The sequence below is a fragment of the Microtus oregoni genome, unplaced genomic scaffold (genome assembly GCF_018167655.1).
Source record: "Microtus oregoni isolate MIOR12 unplaced genomic scaffold, Mior012 000209F_ref0000067, whole genome shotgun sequence".
In the NCBI taxonomy this organism is placed as follows: Eukaryota; Metazoa; Chordata; class Mammalia; order Rodentia; family Cricetidae; genus Microtus; species Microtus oregoni.
In genome coordinates, this window is record NW_024544867.1 from 255,921 (window position 1) to 271,491 (window position 15,571).

General features: G+C 41.5%; 1 protein-coding gene across 3 annotated transcripts in view; it reads left to right on the forward strand.

Moving 5' to 3' along the window:
• Smc1a (structural maintenance of chromosomes 1A) overlaps positions 1-15,353 on the forward strand; it is a 42,320-nt gene extending 26,967 nt beyond the window's left edge. For 2 of the 3 annotated variants that reach the window (XM_041647698.1, XM_041647699.1), the window contains 9 exons: positions 2,398-2,543; positions 2,635-2,788; positions 3,625-3,735; positions 11,615-11,771; positions 12,172-12,326; positions 12,446-12,597; positions 14,349-14,418; positions 14,644-14,754; positions 15,097-15,353. In XM_041647698.1, the coding sequence (XP_041503632.1) occupies positions 2,398-2,543; positions 2,635-2,788; positions 3,625-3,735; positions 11,615-11,771; positions 12,172-12,326; positions 12,446-12,597; positions 14,349-14,418; positions 14,644-14,754; positions 15,097-15,180 (1,140 nt within the window). In that variant the 3' untranslated portion in view covers positions 15,181-15,353. The remainder of the gene's footprint in view (positions 1-2,397; positions 2,544-2,634; positions 2,789-3,624; positions 3,736-11,614; positions 11,772-12,171; positions 12,327-12,445; positions 12,598-14,348; positions 14,419-14,643; positions 14,755-15,096) is intronic. The other variant, XM_041647700.1, reaches the window with a different exon arrangement.
• The last annotated feature ends 218 nt before the right edge of the window (positions 15,354-15,571 follow it).

Consider the following 15,571-nt stretch of genomic DNA (forward strand, 5'->3'; position numbering starts at 1 on the left):
ACACTTGCAGATTAGGTAGTAAAATAATGGACAGGACTAAATTTGCATTTAGATGCTCCAAGATATGTGACTTTTTACTTCATTTTTTTAACTTCATTTTGAATAATTGTTGGTTAGCAGAAAGATGTTAGAATAGTACAGCCTTCGCTTGATACTCACAGGAGATTGTTTCTAGGAACCTCTACCCCACCCCCAGCACTAGAATGCCAGTGCCTTGTATAAAATGCTGCATTGTTTGTCTGTAAAATATACACATCCTCTTGAATGCTTTAAATCATCTCTGTATTATATCTAATGCAGTCTAAGTAGTTGCTATACTTTATGATCTAGGAATGACAAAAATATCTAAACATTCAATACATTTTAAAAAAACAAACAAAAAACCCCAGTCTCACTATATATCCCTGGATGGTTGGAACTCTATGTAGACCACGCTGGCCTCAAACTCACAGATATCCAATTGTCTTTGCTTCCTGAGTGCTGAGACTAAAGGTACGCACCTGCACACATAGCATAGTACAGCTTTTTGCCAAATGCTGATATCCCATTGAATCCATGAATATAAAAATCTGTATGTAGAAGACTGTCAAAGAACTCTCACCCACAAAATTGATTAGTTATTGTGTTGCCATAATTTGCTTTAGTGTTCTGTGTGTTTATTATTTTTAGAAGTTATTTGAGGATTAAATTCTAGTTGTATTTTCTTTTTCTTTTTTTGTGACAAGGTCTCATGTCCTATACTGACCTCATACTCAATACATATCCTCCACATGTTGGGATTATAGGCATGTAGCATCACTCAGTTTTGTGTAGTGCTAGGGATCAAATCCTTGGCTTTGTGCCTATGAGGCAAACACTCGACCAACTGAGCCATGTTACCAGCCCAACATGTTTCCCTTTATATGATTCTTATAAAGATTAAAGGGGAGAAGAAAAGAAAGAAAGAAAAAGAATTTTCTTTGAAAAAAAATTAAAATGTAGGTTGGAGAGATGGCCCAGCAGTTACGAATGAGTGCTACTCTCCCACTTGACCTAGGTTCTGTGTTCGCACCTACATCAGCTGTCTTACAACTGTCTAGCTTCAGCTCTAGGGAGGTCTGATACTCTCTTGTGACCTCTGAGGGTACACATGTGATAAATACAATCATACAGACAAGGAAAAAAAATTTTAAACATTTTAAATCAGAACATTTTACGTAAGACTGTAATTCTTGTTTTATTGATTACTCTCAACCCCAGTCCTCTTCTGCTTTCTAGTGGTAATCCCAGGTTAGTATCTATTCAGAAAATACACTATATTGCTTGTATAAATTTAAATATACAAATGTTGAGGACTGGGGAGATGATCCATTTGATAAAAAGCTGGCTCCACATGCATGAGTTGAGCTCCCCAGTACTTACATAAAAACCTGAGTATGGTGCTCCACTTCTGTAATCCCGGTGTTGGGGAGGCAGAGACAAGAGGATTCCTGGATTTGCTAGATAGCTAATTTAGCAGAATGAGTGCTTGGTTCGGTGAGAGACTTTGTCTTAAAAAATAAGGTAGAAGGGCTTGAGAGATGATTTGGCAGTTAAGAGTGAATACTGGCCTGGTGTGGTGGCACATGCCTTTATTCATAGCCCTCAGCAGGCAAAGACAGATGGATCTCTGAGATTGAAACCAGCCTGATCTACAAAGTGAGTTCTAGGACAGCAAAGGGTACACAGAGAAACCCTTTCTGGAAAGACCTTAAAAAAGTGCATACTGCTCTTTTATAGGACCTGAGTTTGGTTATCAGCACCCAGGTTACATGACCGCCCCCCCAAATGTCTGTAACTTAAGCTACAAGACATTCAGTTACTTTGGCCTCTTTGAACACCTGAACTCACATGTACATGCTCAACACACATAAACATAATTAAAAATAAAGCAAATCTTTAAAAAAATAGATTGTGGAAGACACTTGATATAAACTTGTGGCATATAAGGCCAGCCTGACCTACAGAGTGAGTTCCAGGACAGCCAGGGATACACAGAGAAACCCTGTCTCAAAACCAAAACAAAAAAGAAAATCATTGATTATGATACAAAGATAAAATGTAATTTCAACCCTAAAGTTGTTTGTAAAGGGAGGCAATATGCTAGAATGTTAGCTGTTTCTTTCTGGCTGGCGGGATTATGAGTGAATCCTCCATTCTTTCCCCTTTATTTTTCCATAGTTTGAACTCTCTATAGTAGACAATTTACATAAGGCCACCAGATGATGTAGGAAAGGATAAAAGAAGTCTGAGGGGTTGTGTGAAAGCAGAGATCATTGACACACAACTCCAAGAAACTGCCTATTGGGAAGGGTGACACAAAAGGAAAAAGTTCAAGGTGAATCTTCACTTCTTGTCTTATTCCCCTGACGAGACCAGGAGGAGCAAAGACACATGAAGATAATAGATGAGACCATGGCTCAGCTACAGGACCTTAAGAATCAGCACCTGGCCAAAAAATCAGAAGTGAATGACAAGAACCATGAGATGGAAGAGATTCGCAAGAAGCTTGGGGGAGCCAATAAGTGAGTGGATTGCAGCCTGGGCGGGGTGAAAGTAGGTAAAGCAGGCAGCCTTCAGATTTGGATCTTAACATCGCTACTTGGACCTTTTTAGGGAAATGACTCATTTACAGAAGGAGGTGACAGCCATTGAGACCAAGCTTGAACAGAAACGCAGTGACCGCCACAACTTGCTACAGGCCTGCAAGATGCAGGACATCAAATTGCCACTGTCAAAGGGCACCATGGATGATATTAGTCAGGAAGAAGTGAGTATTATGGTGGGTGGTGGGAGTGATCTGTGAGCAGCTTACCAGTGATAGAAAAGGAAAAATGGCTGCGAAGGGTAGGCATCAGATAGAAGCACAGGCAAAGAGTTGGCAGGGATGTAAGTAAAGATGGGTGCAAAAGAGATGTCTTAAGGTGGAGGTAGTGAAGTCAGGCTTTGTTATGAGAGGAACATTGACTTGAGAGGAGAGCTTCAAGCTAGTGATTGGTCAGAAAGATAATGAAGTGATTGAGTAATCTTAAGGTCTTAAGCTCATAGCTTTATCAGATACTGAACATTGGTTGGAGTGAGAACTAAGGAACATAAGTCAAGAGCAGAGGAAGATTCAGGAAACTGGAGAACCTGAGGAGACTTAGCTGCAGTGAGGGAGGTTGGCCAGAAGAGGGTTGGAGAGGGGACATCAGCAATGCAGAGGTAAGGAAGTTTAGGTGTAGGGGAAAAAATCAGAGGAACTGTGGCATTTTATCAATTGGAAGCGAAAGATGGTCGTGAGGAGCTCTTCCCAGATAGCCTTTCAGTTTAATTTAGTAGAAGTTTTGAACACTGGTATTGCAGACACTGATAGGCCATGACAATCATTCCTAATCGTAACTATAGCTCTGTTAGCTGGCCATTGTCCTCACATTAGAAATGAAGAAACTTGGTGAGCTATAGAGCCCAGTTTTCAATTTGGACCTTCCTGTTGGCCCCTGCCTCTGTCATCTAGCAAGGTGCTTTCTCAAAGATATTGAAAGCTTCAAAGGAACCCCTATTCTCGAAAGGGATGCAGATGGTCAGTCTGCTTCATCTGCCTCTCCTTCCGTCTCAACATTGCAGGGTAGCTCTCAGGGAGAGGAGTCAGTGAGTGGTTCCCAGAGAACATCCAGCATCTATGCTCGAGAGGCCCTCATCGAAATTGACTATGGTGACCTGTGTGAGGATCTGAAGGTAAGAGCTCTGGCTGGGAGGCATTGGCATTTTCTCAGCTGTCCCAAGAAATGTTTACCTATCTGGGGCCAATGAAATCTGTTGCTAAAAAGGAAAGATCTGGTTAAGGATGACTGAGTTGGGAGTCTCTTGCACCCTCAGTTGCCCATATCCCTACTTGTATGCATGTATGTGTGTATATGTGTGTATGTATGTACTAGCTAAGACCAGGTGCACACAGAACTAGAAGAAAACTGCAGCAAACAGGTAGACCTTAGGTGCTCCTTGGGGCTCTGCTTCAGGTACTGCTCTCCCTTAGCATTGTGATTATCTCCTTCACTGTCTTCACCTCTGCTGGCATCTCTACACTTAGTCCCACAGCTTACCTCAAACTCCAGCTTTCTTTCCCAGACTTCCCCTTCAGTACATCTCACATGCTCAGAAACAAAAATCTGAGCTTCATTCTTGACATTCACTTACTCTGCATGATTGACTAATTTACCAAGTTCTATCAATTTAGCCTTCTAAAGACGGTGAGCATTCTGTATTATTTGCTTGCTTATTGTTGCTGCATCATCTCTCCAGTGCAGGCCACATAGTTAGGAATCTCCTCCTTGCATTCTCAGCACTTGTCCACCCAGCTGTCTTCTATCATTGTGAGTGTGAGTGTAAGTACATATGGTTTGTTTAGTCTGTTGTGCTTATGCTTGGTGCTCTGTCTGCAGCCAGTGGGAATGCGTTTAGGTTGGCTTCTGCATCATCTTGGCATTAACCCTTTGTAGTCTTTGTTCATCTTCCTTAGTTCCTGATATGTCTAGGCTCAACCTCTATACATCTTATCCCAGACCAGGAATGAGCTATTTCCCTGAGAAGTTCTTGACTCTTTTATTCAGTGGGAAATGCTACTATTTAGTAACTACTGTCTGGACACTGAAGTGCTCAAGACAGCTGACAGCTTAGTGTTTCTATAACTCTTAAGTAGATTTGAAGAAAAAATAAAATTATTGCAGGATTCACATTGGTACTTCTAATTAAGATTGAAATTTTCAGTTTAACATCATTGTCCTTAAGTCTATGTCTCTAATTCTCACTGAAAAATCTTGTTTCCTAGCACCCTTTTTAAAAAATTGTGCCTATGTATGTATATGATGTCTGTGTGAATATCACATCATGAGTGTGAAGTCAAAGCACAGCTTTATGGAGTCCATTCTCTCCTGCCCCCATGTAAGTCCCAGGGATCAAACTTAGGTTGTCAATCTGAGCCAACTCACTGATCCAATTTATCATACTTGGTTTCTCATTTTGCTTCTCTCCTTGACTTTCACTCTACATGCACACTTATTTTCTTTTTTTCCTGAGCCTTGTGAAGAAAATACAGATGGTAAGATAGTTCAGCTCTAGGGCTACATGTGAGGGCTCACACCGTAATCCTTGCAGTTAGGATGCAGAGGTATTGTGTTTTATATTGTATTTCACCATGAGGTACATCCTATCAGGATTTGTCCATTACTAACTAGTGATGCTGAGTTTAGTCCCATAGTTAAAAGTGTCAGTTGCCAGGTTACTCATTGCTGAGCATACACTTTTGTCTTTGTCATTAATTAGCAACTAATCATTAGAGTGGTTCTTTATCATCTTCTGAACATCTTGTACCCCAATAATTTTTTTTACCTAACATAACTATGCAGGATCACACGGTTCTAAAATGAAAAGAATAAAACTGGGTACATGAAGAAAATTCTGGCTTCTATTTTTGTTCCCTTCTCTTCATCACTAGGTCACTTTTTAATTGTTTTTTTATTGCCTCTTTGTTGTGGTTTTAAAATGCAAATATGTTTGCATGCAATTGAATTCATAGTCTCACCTTCTTTTAGATAATAGTAAACTCTTATATACTTTTAATTTTCGCTTAAAAGCCTATTGTACAGATTATTCATCAGCAGTATGTAGAGATCTTCAAATGGTATTCTATTTTCTTTCTTTCCATAAATTTTTGTTCAACATGGCTGTAACTTTTCAGTGTAGGGTTTTTTTTAACCATTATGGCATTTTTCTACAAAGTTTGTTTTTGTTTTCCCATTCTTTCTCCCCATTTCTGCTCTCCCCCCCCAGTAGCCTTCTTTCCACTCTCATGTCACATGTTGTTACCTTCCCCCATGCTTCCTTTCTGTTACCTTTTTGTTGTTGTTGTTGTTGTTTTGGTTTTTCAAGGCAGGGTTTCTCTGTGGCTTTGGAGCCTGTCCTGGAACTAGCTCTGTAGACCAGGCTGGTCTCGAACTCACAGAGATCCGCCTGCTGTCCAAGTCCTGGAATTAAAGGTGTACCCCACCATGCCCAGCTATCTTTAATTTTTTGAGGGACCATATTGATTTCTTTAATGGCAATATTTATACTCCTGGTAGCACTGAGTAAAATTTGTTCTTTTCTCATAGCCTCACCAACATTTATTGCTTTCTTGGTCATAATCATTTTGACTAAGGGTGAGATGGAATCTCAAAGTAGTTTTAATTTGCATTCCTGCTGACTAACAGTAGTGAACATTTAATATAGATATATACTTGCATGGCACATGACACACATATGGTGGTCAAAGGACAACCTCCTAAGGTCAGTTGTCTCCTTTCACCTTGTGGATTTTGGAGTTTGAACTCAGGCTTGGTGACAAGTACCCTATTCACTGACCCATCTTGCTGGGCCTTTTGAAATATTTATTGGTCATTTGTGTTTCTTCTTTTGAGAACTGTCTGCTTATTACATTAACCCTTTTATGATTGGCAGTTTTGTGGCTTGGGTGTTTTACTCTTTGTAATTCTTTATATATTCTAGATATCTGTCCGCTGTCTGAGGCTTAACTGGCAAAGGTTTTCTCCCAGTGTATAGGCTGTGTGTTCTGATGCTTTCTCTTGATAAGCAGAATCTGTTTTTTTAATTTCATGTCCCATTTATTGGTTCTTGGGACTATTTTCGGTGCTGTTTCAGTCCTATTCAGAAAGTTCTTATTTATACCTGTAACTTCAAGTGTATTCTTGTAACACTTTCAGAGTTGGAGGTTTGAAAGTAAGTCTTTCATCCATTTTGATTTGTTTTTTTTTGTTTAGGGTAAAAGATATATTCTTTTTTTTAAAAATATTTATTTATTTATTATGTATACAATATTCTGTCTGTGTGTATGTCTGCAGGCCAGAAGAGGGCACCAGACCTCATCACAGATGGTTGTGAGCCACCATGTGGTTGCTGGGAAATGAACCCAGGACCTGTGGAAGAGCAGGCAATGCTCTTAACCACTGAGCCATCTCTCCAGCCCCTAAAAGATATATTCTTGATGCTTTTGTCAGAATTTAGGTGGCTATAGCTGTGAGTTTGTTTCTGGGTCTCTTGTCTTACTCTTTTGGTCTATGTGCTTGTTTTTGTGCCATCACTAAGTTGTTTTCATCGCTCTGTGGTCATTTTTTTTCCTTGTTTGAAAATTCCATGCCGTGTATTTTGATCATATTCACCCTCTCCCCTCAGTCTTTTCAGATCCAGCCATCCTTTCCTACTCAGCCAACTTGATGTCATCTTCTTCCTCCTCCTTTTTTATAAACCCATAAAATAAAGTCAGTGCTACCTCAGTATTCTTGGAGCTGTGGCCTTTTGCTACAATATGATCAGGCTGCTAGGAGAAAACTGGCTCTTCCTCTCCTAGCAGCTATCAACTGCCAATAGCTTCTAGCTAGGGGTGTGATACAGTTTTAAGTCAGATATTATAATACCCTCAACAATGTTCTTTCCACTTGGGATTGCTTTGATTGTATGTGGTCTTTTGTGTTTTTGCATTAATTTTTAGATTTTTTTTTCTAGTTCTGTGAAGAATGTTGTTGGAATTTTAATGGGAATTGCATTGAATATGTATATTACTTTTGGTAATAAAAGCCATTTTTACAGCATAAATTCTGCTAGTCCAGGAGGATGGAAGGTCTCTCTGTCATTTGGTATCTTCTTTTGTTTTTTTACGTGCCTTAAAGTTTTCATTGCATCCTTATCCCTAGGTACTTTATTTTTGGGGAAGTTATTATGTATGGGTTGTTTTTCCTAATTTCTCTCTCGGGAAGTTTGTTGTTGATATATATGAGAGCTACTAACTTTTGTATATTGATTCTGTATGTTACAATTTTACTAAAAGTGTTTATTTAATGTAAGAGTTTTCTGGTAGAATGTATATGGTCAAGAACAAAATCATCTGTGAATATGAGTATTTTCACTTGTTTCCTATTTTTATGCTTTTTTTATGGCTTCCTCTCACCTTATTGTTCTAGCAAGACTTTGAGCATTGTATTGAATAAGAGTGTACAATTGAGTTCTTTATCTCATTCCAAAATTTAGAAGAAATATTTTCAGTTTGTCTCTGTTTTATAATGTTGGCCATAGGTTTGTCACATACAACATTTATTGTTTTAAGGTATGTTCCATTTTTTTTTCTAATTTCTTTTAAGACTTTTATCTTAAAGGCATATTGAACTGTGTTAAATGTCTTTTCTATATTTTTATAGAAATAATCATGTATTTTTCCTTAAGATTATTTATATGCATGACTAGAAGGATGGCTTAGCAATTAAGAGTTCTTACTGTTCTTGCAGAGGACCAAAGTTTGGTTTCCAGTACCTATGTCAAGTGGCTCAGAAGCCCATAATTTCAGCTGGAGGGGATCTGACACTATTGGCTTCCTTGGGTACCTGCACTCACATGTGCACAGGCATACCCAGCAGCTGTGGTTCTTCTGTATAAGAGCAAGGCAGTCAGCATTCTAGCATGGTCAGCTAGAGAGATGACACAGCGGCTATGAGCCTGCATCACTCTTGCGGAGGGCCCGAGTTTAAGTCCTAGCACCCATTTCAGGCAGCTCAATGGGACACCTGTAATGCCAGCTTCAGTGGATCTGACAGCTCTCTCCTCCACTGGGTACCAGCATTCATGTGTACAAACCCATACACAAGTTCATACACATAATTAAAAAGCAAAAAATACATTCCAGTATAAAAGGCGCAGGAGCCCCCACATCTAGCTAAAGACCTGTTAGTGGTTGGTAAATTCTGAGGGAGAAAGTTAGTTTTCTTTAAGGAAACATAAATTTGAAAGGTGGACCATGTTCCAGTGGATGGTCTCACACTCATTAGTATATGGACAAAACATACTGGACTCAGTGGGATTTGCTGATGTTTCTTTTTTTTTTTTAAAGATTTGCTTATTTATTTTTGAGAGAGAAAGAACATGAAGTTGGCTAGGTAGGAAGAAATTGGGGAGGGGAAAGAATATGAACAAAATATATTGTAAGAAAAATTTTGAATAAATTTATGAAAAATGACAGGAAGTTGAGGGATGAAGGAGTGGAGTGGATCTAGGATAGTGGTTCTCAACCTTCCTAATACTTCGACCCAGCTAGTTTGTCATTATGGTGTCGCCCAACCATAAAATTATTTTCATTGCTATTTCCTAACTGTAATTTTGCTACTATTATGAACTGTAGTGTAAATATCTGTGTTTCTGATAGTCTTAGGTTGAGAACCATTGATCTAGAAGGAGTAAGGGGAAGAATGGGGTCAATATGATCAAAATACATTGTATGCATGCATGAAATTCTCAAAGAATTAATAAAATACCTTAAAAGTAAATCTAAAAAGATTACATTGTTACATTTATTGTGTGTTTTAATTATTAGTATTTCAGTTTTTCATTTTAACATTTAAAATAAATATTATTTGACAATTTCACACATGTATATAATTCATACTTACCACACACACCCCACTTCAGCTTTATAAGTCTTTTTCTTGTGTTCATGTCTACTTGTTTTGTGACTTAGTGAGTAACTGGGGCTGTCCAAATGAACAGATTGGAGCTACTTGCTGGAGCTTGGTAGTCTCAGCACTGGGTACATAGCTGGAGAAAATGATTTCACCTCTTTCAGAAGCTCAGTAAGCAGTAAGGGTCATGGCCCCATGAGCAACCACTATCACTGATTATTGTCGAGGACTGTCTCATGTGCCTCTGTACAGGTAGCCATAGTTATTGTGAGTTCATGATTGTATATGTTGAACTAGCCTTGCATCCTTGGGATGAAACCTACTCAGTCACGATGTATGATATTGATGTGTTCTTGAATTCAGTTTGTAAGTATTTTCCTGAAAATTTCTGTGTCTGTGTTCACCGGGGACATTGGAGCTATAGTTTTCTTTTGTCATCATCTTTACCTGATTTTGGCATTATGGTAGTGCTGGTTGGCTTCAAAGGATGAAATTGCTAATGTTCCTTCCCTTTCTAGTTCATGGAACAGTTTAACAAGTATTGACATTAGATTTTCCTTTAAAGTTTGCCAGGTATGGTGACTCATGCCTTTAATCCCAGCTCTTAGGAGGCAGAGGCTGGTGTATCTCTGTGAGTTTGAGGACAGTGTAGTCTACACAGTGAGTTCCAGGACAGCCAGGACTATATAATGAGACCCTGTCCTCCCCCCCAAAATAATAATAAGTTTGATTAAACTTATTGTTGAGTCCACTGGTCCTGGGCTTGTCTCCGTGGTTAATTACGGTGTCAGCCTCACTGTACGTGATGAATCATGTGCGTTTAGAAATTAACTTCATTTAGATTTTTGGTTTTTTAGATTTAATAGCTTACTAGAATATAAGTTTTGGAGCTAGAGACATAGCTTAAAAGTTAAGAGCATTTACCATACTTGCAGTAGATCCAAGTTCAGTTCCTCACACCCATGTGATGGCTCACAGCTATCTGCAACTTTAGTTCTAGGAGAGTTAATGCTGTCTTCTAGCCTTCAAGTATACCAGAGCTCTTCTCTGTTTTCAAAAGAGTTTTCTAAAATGTAAATAAATTCATGTCCTTCTTGCTCTCTAAATCACATTGGTCTCCTTTGAGATAAAAATATATGTTTTGTACAGCCTTTTATAATCTATCCTTTGCTTGTCTATCTAGCTTCTCTTTCTTTGTGCCTCCCCAGCATGCTTCTGTTAGTGCACAAGCGTGATTATGTCTGCACACAAGTTGTTAATAGTGCCATATTGGTTCTTTAAAGGGGGTGACTTCTAAAGTTGATTATTCCTGAATTGCTTTTAATTCAGTGACTAACCAATGAGGCACCTCCTCTCTCTCTTTTGACTGTGATGTTCTCAGCTGTATACAAAACCATGTCTGCTCTTTCATCTACTGTTCATCCTGTAGGCTTTAACTTAGACACACGCCCAGATGCTTTCCCTGACCGCAGAGTCTGAATCGGGTTCTCTTCTTGTGTGCTGATTCAACACTGCTTGTCACTGTCTTTACATTAATCCTGCACCATTCTGATTATTTACTTAGCTGTGTTCTCTGTTAGCGCCTTGAATTCTGTGAATACAGGAACAGCTCTTGGTGGCTATTCAGTTAAAGTAGTTATTAACTAAAAGTGGCAGTGAGGCACAAATTCAAACATGCATTTACAGTAGCTGTAAGGGGTCCCCAACCAAAATGGAATGGAATTTGCTCAGATACAATGATTTAAGAGGAAAGCATGAGTTGCATTAGTTGTCGTGGAGCTGTGAGTGGAGGCCAGAGCAGTCTGTGAGGAGTTTCAGGTCACCCTGGGATGGTGCTGACTCATGGTTCGGGCTAAGCCACAGAGGGCCCCTAGCAGCTGTTCCTCCAGAGACAAATAGGTTGGCAAGATCTGGAGGAAGAACTAAGGTGAGAAAGCCACATTCACTTAGAATTTCCAGTGACAGAACAGTTACTTCAAGCTGGATTTTGTGAAAGACGCCGAGCTGGAGAAGAGCTTGCCTTCTACATATAGGAGCAGGTCCCCAAGCTCTGGTCATCTCTCAAGTGGTCTGGACTTGGTTCGGGTGCTCCTTACTGTTTGCTGGCTGTGGGGTTACAGGATGCACAGGCGGAGGAGGAAATCAAGCAAGAGATGAACACACTGCAGCAAAAGCTGAATGAACAGCAGAGTGTGCTTCAGCGGATTGCTGCCCCCAACATGAAGGCCATGGAAAAGCTGGAGAGTGTCCGAGACAAGTTCCAGGAGACCTCAGATGGTAAGACCTGCTGGGCTTTAGATGGGAGCAGAGGACTGAAGGTGTGATAACGGTGTGCTGTGATAACACACCAGCCTCTGTTTTCACATACTTTGATATTCAAAATTGCTGGGTACCCTGAACAGTGGGGATTATCTACTCGCTTTCTGGGGAGCAAATGATGGTGCTAAGATAGCTGGTATAGCTCATGGAGGAATCCATGCTTGTGTGGCTCTAGGACTAGACTGCGGTGGCCAACTCACTGGATACTGATCCCTGTGGGGCTTTCTTCAGGCATTTTTCTCTCTAGGTTGTCCCTAGAATTTTCATTTACAGGTGATTCTTGGCACGGTGTGGTTCTCAACCCTGGCAGAACCCAGGGCCCTGAGCGATCATCATTTGATCTTCTTTTTTCTGGCAGAGTTTGAGGCAGCAAGAAAGCGAGCAAAGAAGGCCAAGCAGGCTTTTGAACAGATTAAGAAGGAGCGCTTTGACCGATTCAATGCTTGCTTTGAATCTGTGGCTACCAACATTGATGAGATCTATAAGGCTCTGTCCCGAAACAGCAGTGCCCAGGTAGACTGGAGCCCCTTATGCAACCAGCTCCTACCATTCTTTTTCAGTTGGTCTTCCCTCTTCCCATCACCATGCTCATGTACACATACCAGGTCCTCATCCCCTTTGTCATCCCCTAGGCATTCCTGGGCCCTGAGAATCCTGAAGAGCCCTATTTGGATGGCATCAACTACAATTGTGTAGCTCCTGGCAAACGCTTCCGGCCTATGGACAATTTGTCAGGCGGGGAGAAGACAGTTGCAGCTCTGGCCTTGCTTTTTGCTATCCACAGGTAAGACTCTGCCCCATAGGGCAGTTGGTGAAGAGGCAGAGCTGAGGCAACCAGAGACTCTGGGGTCAAAGGATATACAGAGGTCTACATAGGTGAAGGTGTTTTTGGGATTCCCTGTCTGTCTACTATAGCACTTAGTTTTTTTGGACCTGACCTCCCCATCTATCCTTATCCACTCAACCTAGCCTCCTGGTTCCTGCATGTATTTAGTTCCACTTCTAGGCTTTTCCTCACATGGTTGCTAGCTAATAGGCACTTTCTGTACATATCTGGCTTGACATACCTCTTCATTCTCCTCCCCTTCCTCTGGGAAGCCATCTTTGACGTCTGGCATACCTTGATACTTCCCCATCCCAGGCCAGTAGTGCTTAAACATGACCCCCTAGAACTTAGCGTTTGAGTATGCAGCATCACTTCGTGAGCATTTCTTGAGTGCTACTCTGTACCAGACTCTTATCGGGAGCTTGGGGACAGGTGAGTCTGATGTGATCTATGGCCTAAGGCGCTCAGAGACTAGAGGAAGCCAGACACATAAGCAGACAGTAGTGTAGGTGGCATGTGTACACAGAGGAGGGACACCTAACTTGTAGTGTGTGTGGGCCAAGAAAGGTTTTTAAGGGTAGGTGAGAAAAATGAGTAGTCTTTGGGTGTAGCGAGCTGCGTGGTGTCACACCTGATGGAGATGTATAATCAACTCCTGAGATGGCTAAGGCCTGACCTATGCTATGATCACGCAATGATTATCAGCTGCCTGCATATGCGTGCGCCTATGGGCAGTGCCCTCCTGGCAGTTCGGGGTTGGCAGCCCATGCCTACTTAAGGGCTGGAAGAGGTTTGCCCAGGGAGAGAGGGGAAGAGAAAGAGAAGGAGATAGATTGCTGTGAATAAAGTCCTGGAATAAACTGCAGTGAGAAGAGCTCCGGTGGTTGCGTCATTCTTGCGGGATTAGGGTGGCCGCGACATTTGGGGGCAGGAGAGGTGGCTCAGTGGTTAGGAAGAGCACTTGTGCTCTTGTGGAGGAGCTAGGTTTGGTTTCCAACACCCATTTGTTGACTCATCCATAACTTTAGTTTCAAGGAATCCAGTGCCCTCTTGTGATTTTTGTAGACATTAGGTTTACACATGGTACACACATATACATTCAAGAAAAGTACTTATACACATAAAATAATTTTTTTATATTTTTTTTTATTTTTTTATTTTTTTTTGGTTTTTTTCGAGACAAGGTTTCTCTGTGGTTTTGGAGCCTGTCCTGGAACTAGCTCTGTAGACCAGGCTGGTCTCGAACTCCCAGAGATCCGCCTGCCTCTGCCTCCCGAGTGCTGGGATTACAGGCGTGCGCCACCACCGCCCGGCCATAAAATAATTTTTTAAAAGAAAAGTTTGCTAAGGAACCCAGCAAATATTCTAGGCTGAACCTGCTGTTGCATGTATGGAGGTAAGGAGGCATGGCAGAGTGTGATATGTTGGGATATAGGAGACCCACAGGTAGCTTGCTCATTGGAGACAGTTGTCTTCCCAGCCAACCTGGAAGTTCCTGGAAAAGGCCCTGTTTTTCATGGTCCTGGGGGGACAACGGCACACAGAACCAGATAGCGAGGAGGGAATTCCGGGGGCCTAGGCCACTGTAATTTTCAGAGTTGGATTATTTGGTCTCTGAATGCAATTGCCCTATTCCGGCTATGGGAGTGGCCTACTCTTGTTGCTACCCTCTTTCTGTAGTATTAGCTCACCTATTCATTCCCTCTCAGCTACAAGCCAGCCCCCTTCTTTGTCCTGGATGAAATTGATGCTGCCTTGGATAATACCAACATTGGCAAGGTGAGTGCAAGGAAGGTGAGGTCTGGGCGAGAAGCTCCCAAATTGGGACTGGGTTTCATTCAGAGATCAATTCCTGACTGTGCTCTAGCTATTCATCTATTCTATGTGCCTGGAAGACTGGGTCATCCTTGTTTTGATAATCAATAGCCTTTTCTTAGTCTCCCTTACTTTGACTGGAAAATGGGAGTGTTAGGTCTTAAGCCCTGCTGAATACCCCTCCCACAGGTGGCAAATTACATCAAGGAGCAGTCAACTTGCAACTTCCAGGCCATTGTCATCTCTCTCAAGGAGGAATTCTACACCAAGGCTGAGAGCCTCATTGGAGTCTATCCTGAGGTAGTGTGGGCTGGGCTCAGGAGCCAGCCCTTTTCCTGCCCAACTCTCCAAGGCAGGAAGAGAGAGCAGCAGTGGGAGGGTGGAGGAGTGGAGGTAATCAGGTCCTGAGCAGCCGTGTAGGCTTCTTGGAGCCCTGCCCTGAATTTTTAGCCAGGCAGTAAAGACAGAGGAAAGTTTAGAGGTAGGAAAAGAAAGAAGGCACACAGGAGTGAATCCTTTCTCCATACCCAGAAAGAACCATTGCCTGGCCTTTGAGCAGATACATAGGGAGGCAGTTTCCGCCCCTGGTTCCAGGCTGTATACCTTTCTTAATTCTCTCTTGATATTTTTTTTCTCTTTCAGCAAGGGGACTGTGTGATCAGCAAAGTTCTGACCTTCGACCTCACCAAGTACCCAGATGCCAACCCCAACCCCAACGAACAGTAGCAGGAATTCTACCCTCTTGTCTGGATCTCAGAACTGGCCTTCTGTGTATTTCCTGGATCTCTCTCATCACCCATTATCATGAATTCTCTGGGCACCATGCTCCCTTATGTATGTGGACATGTGTCATTATGTATGCATGTGATTTGTTTGCAAAATAAATATTGGATACCAGACTTAAAGGAGCATAACTGAATTTTATTTCAAGGGAGTACAGGGTGACAGCACACCAAGTGGACAAAAGTACCTGGGACCTCATAGGAGTCCTGGGCAGCCACTGAACTGCCCTCGTTCACTGTTTCGTGTGCCTGTTCATTTGACACAGAATGAACACCCTCTATTTGTCTGGGTCTGTGTTTAAAATACTGAATCGAATCAGTGAACATCTCTTAAT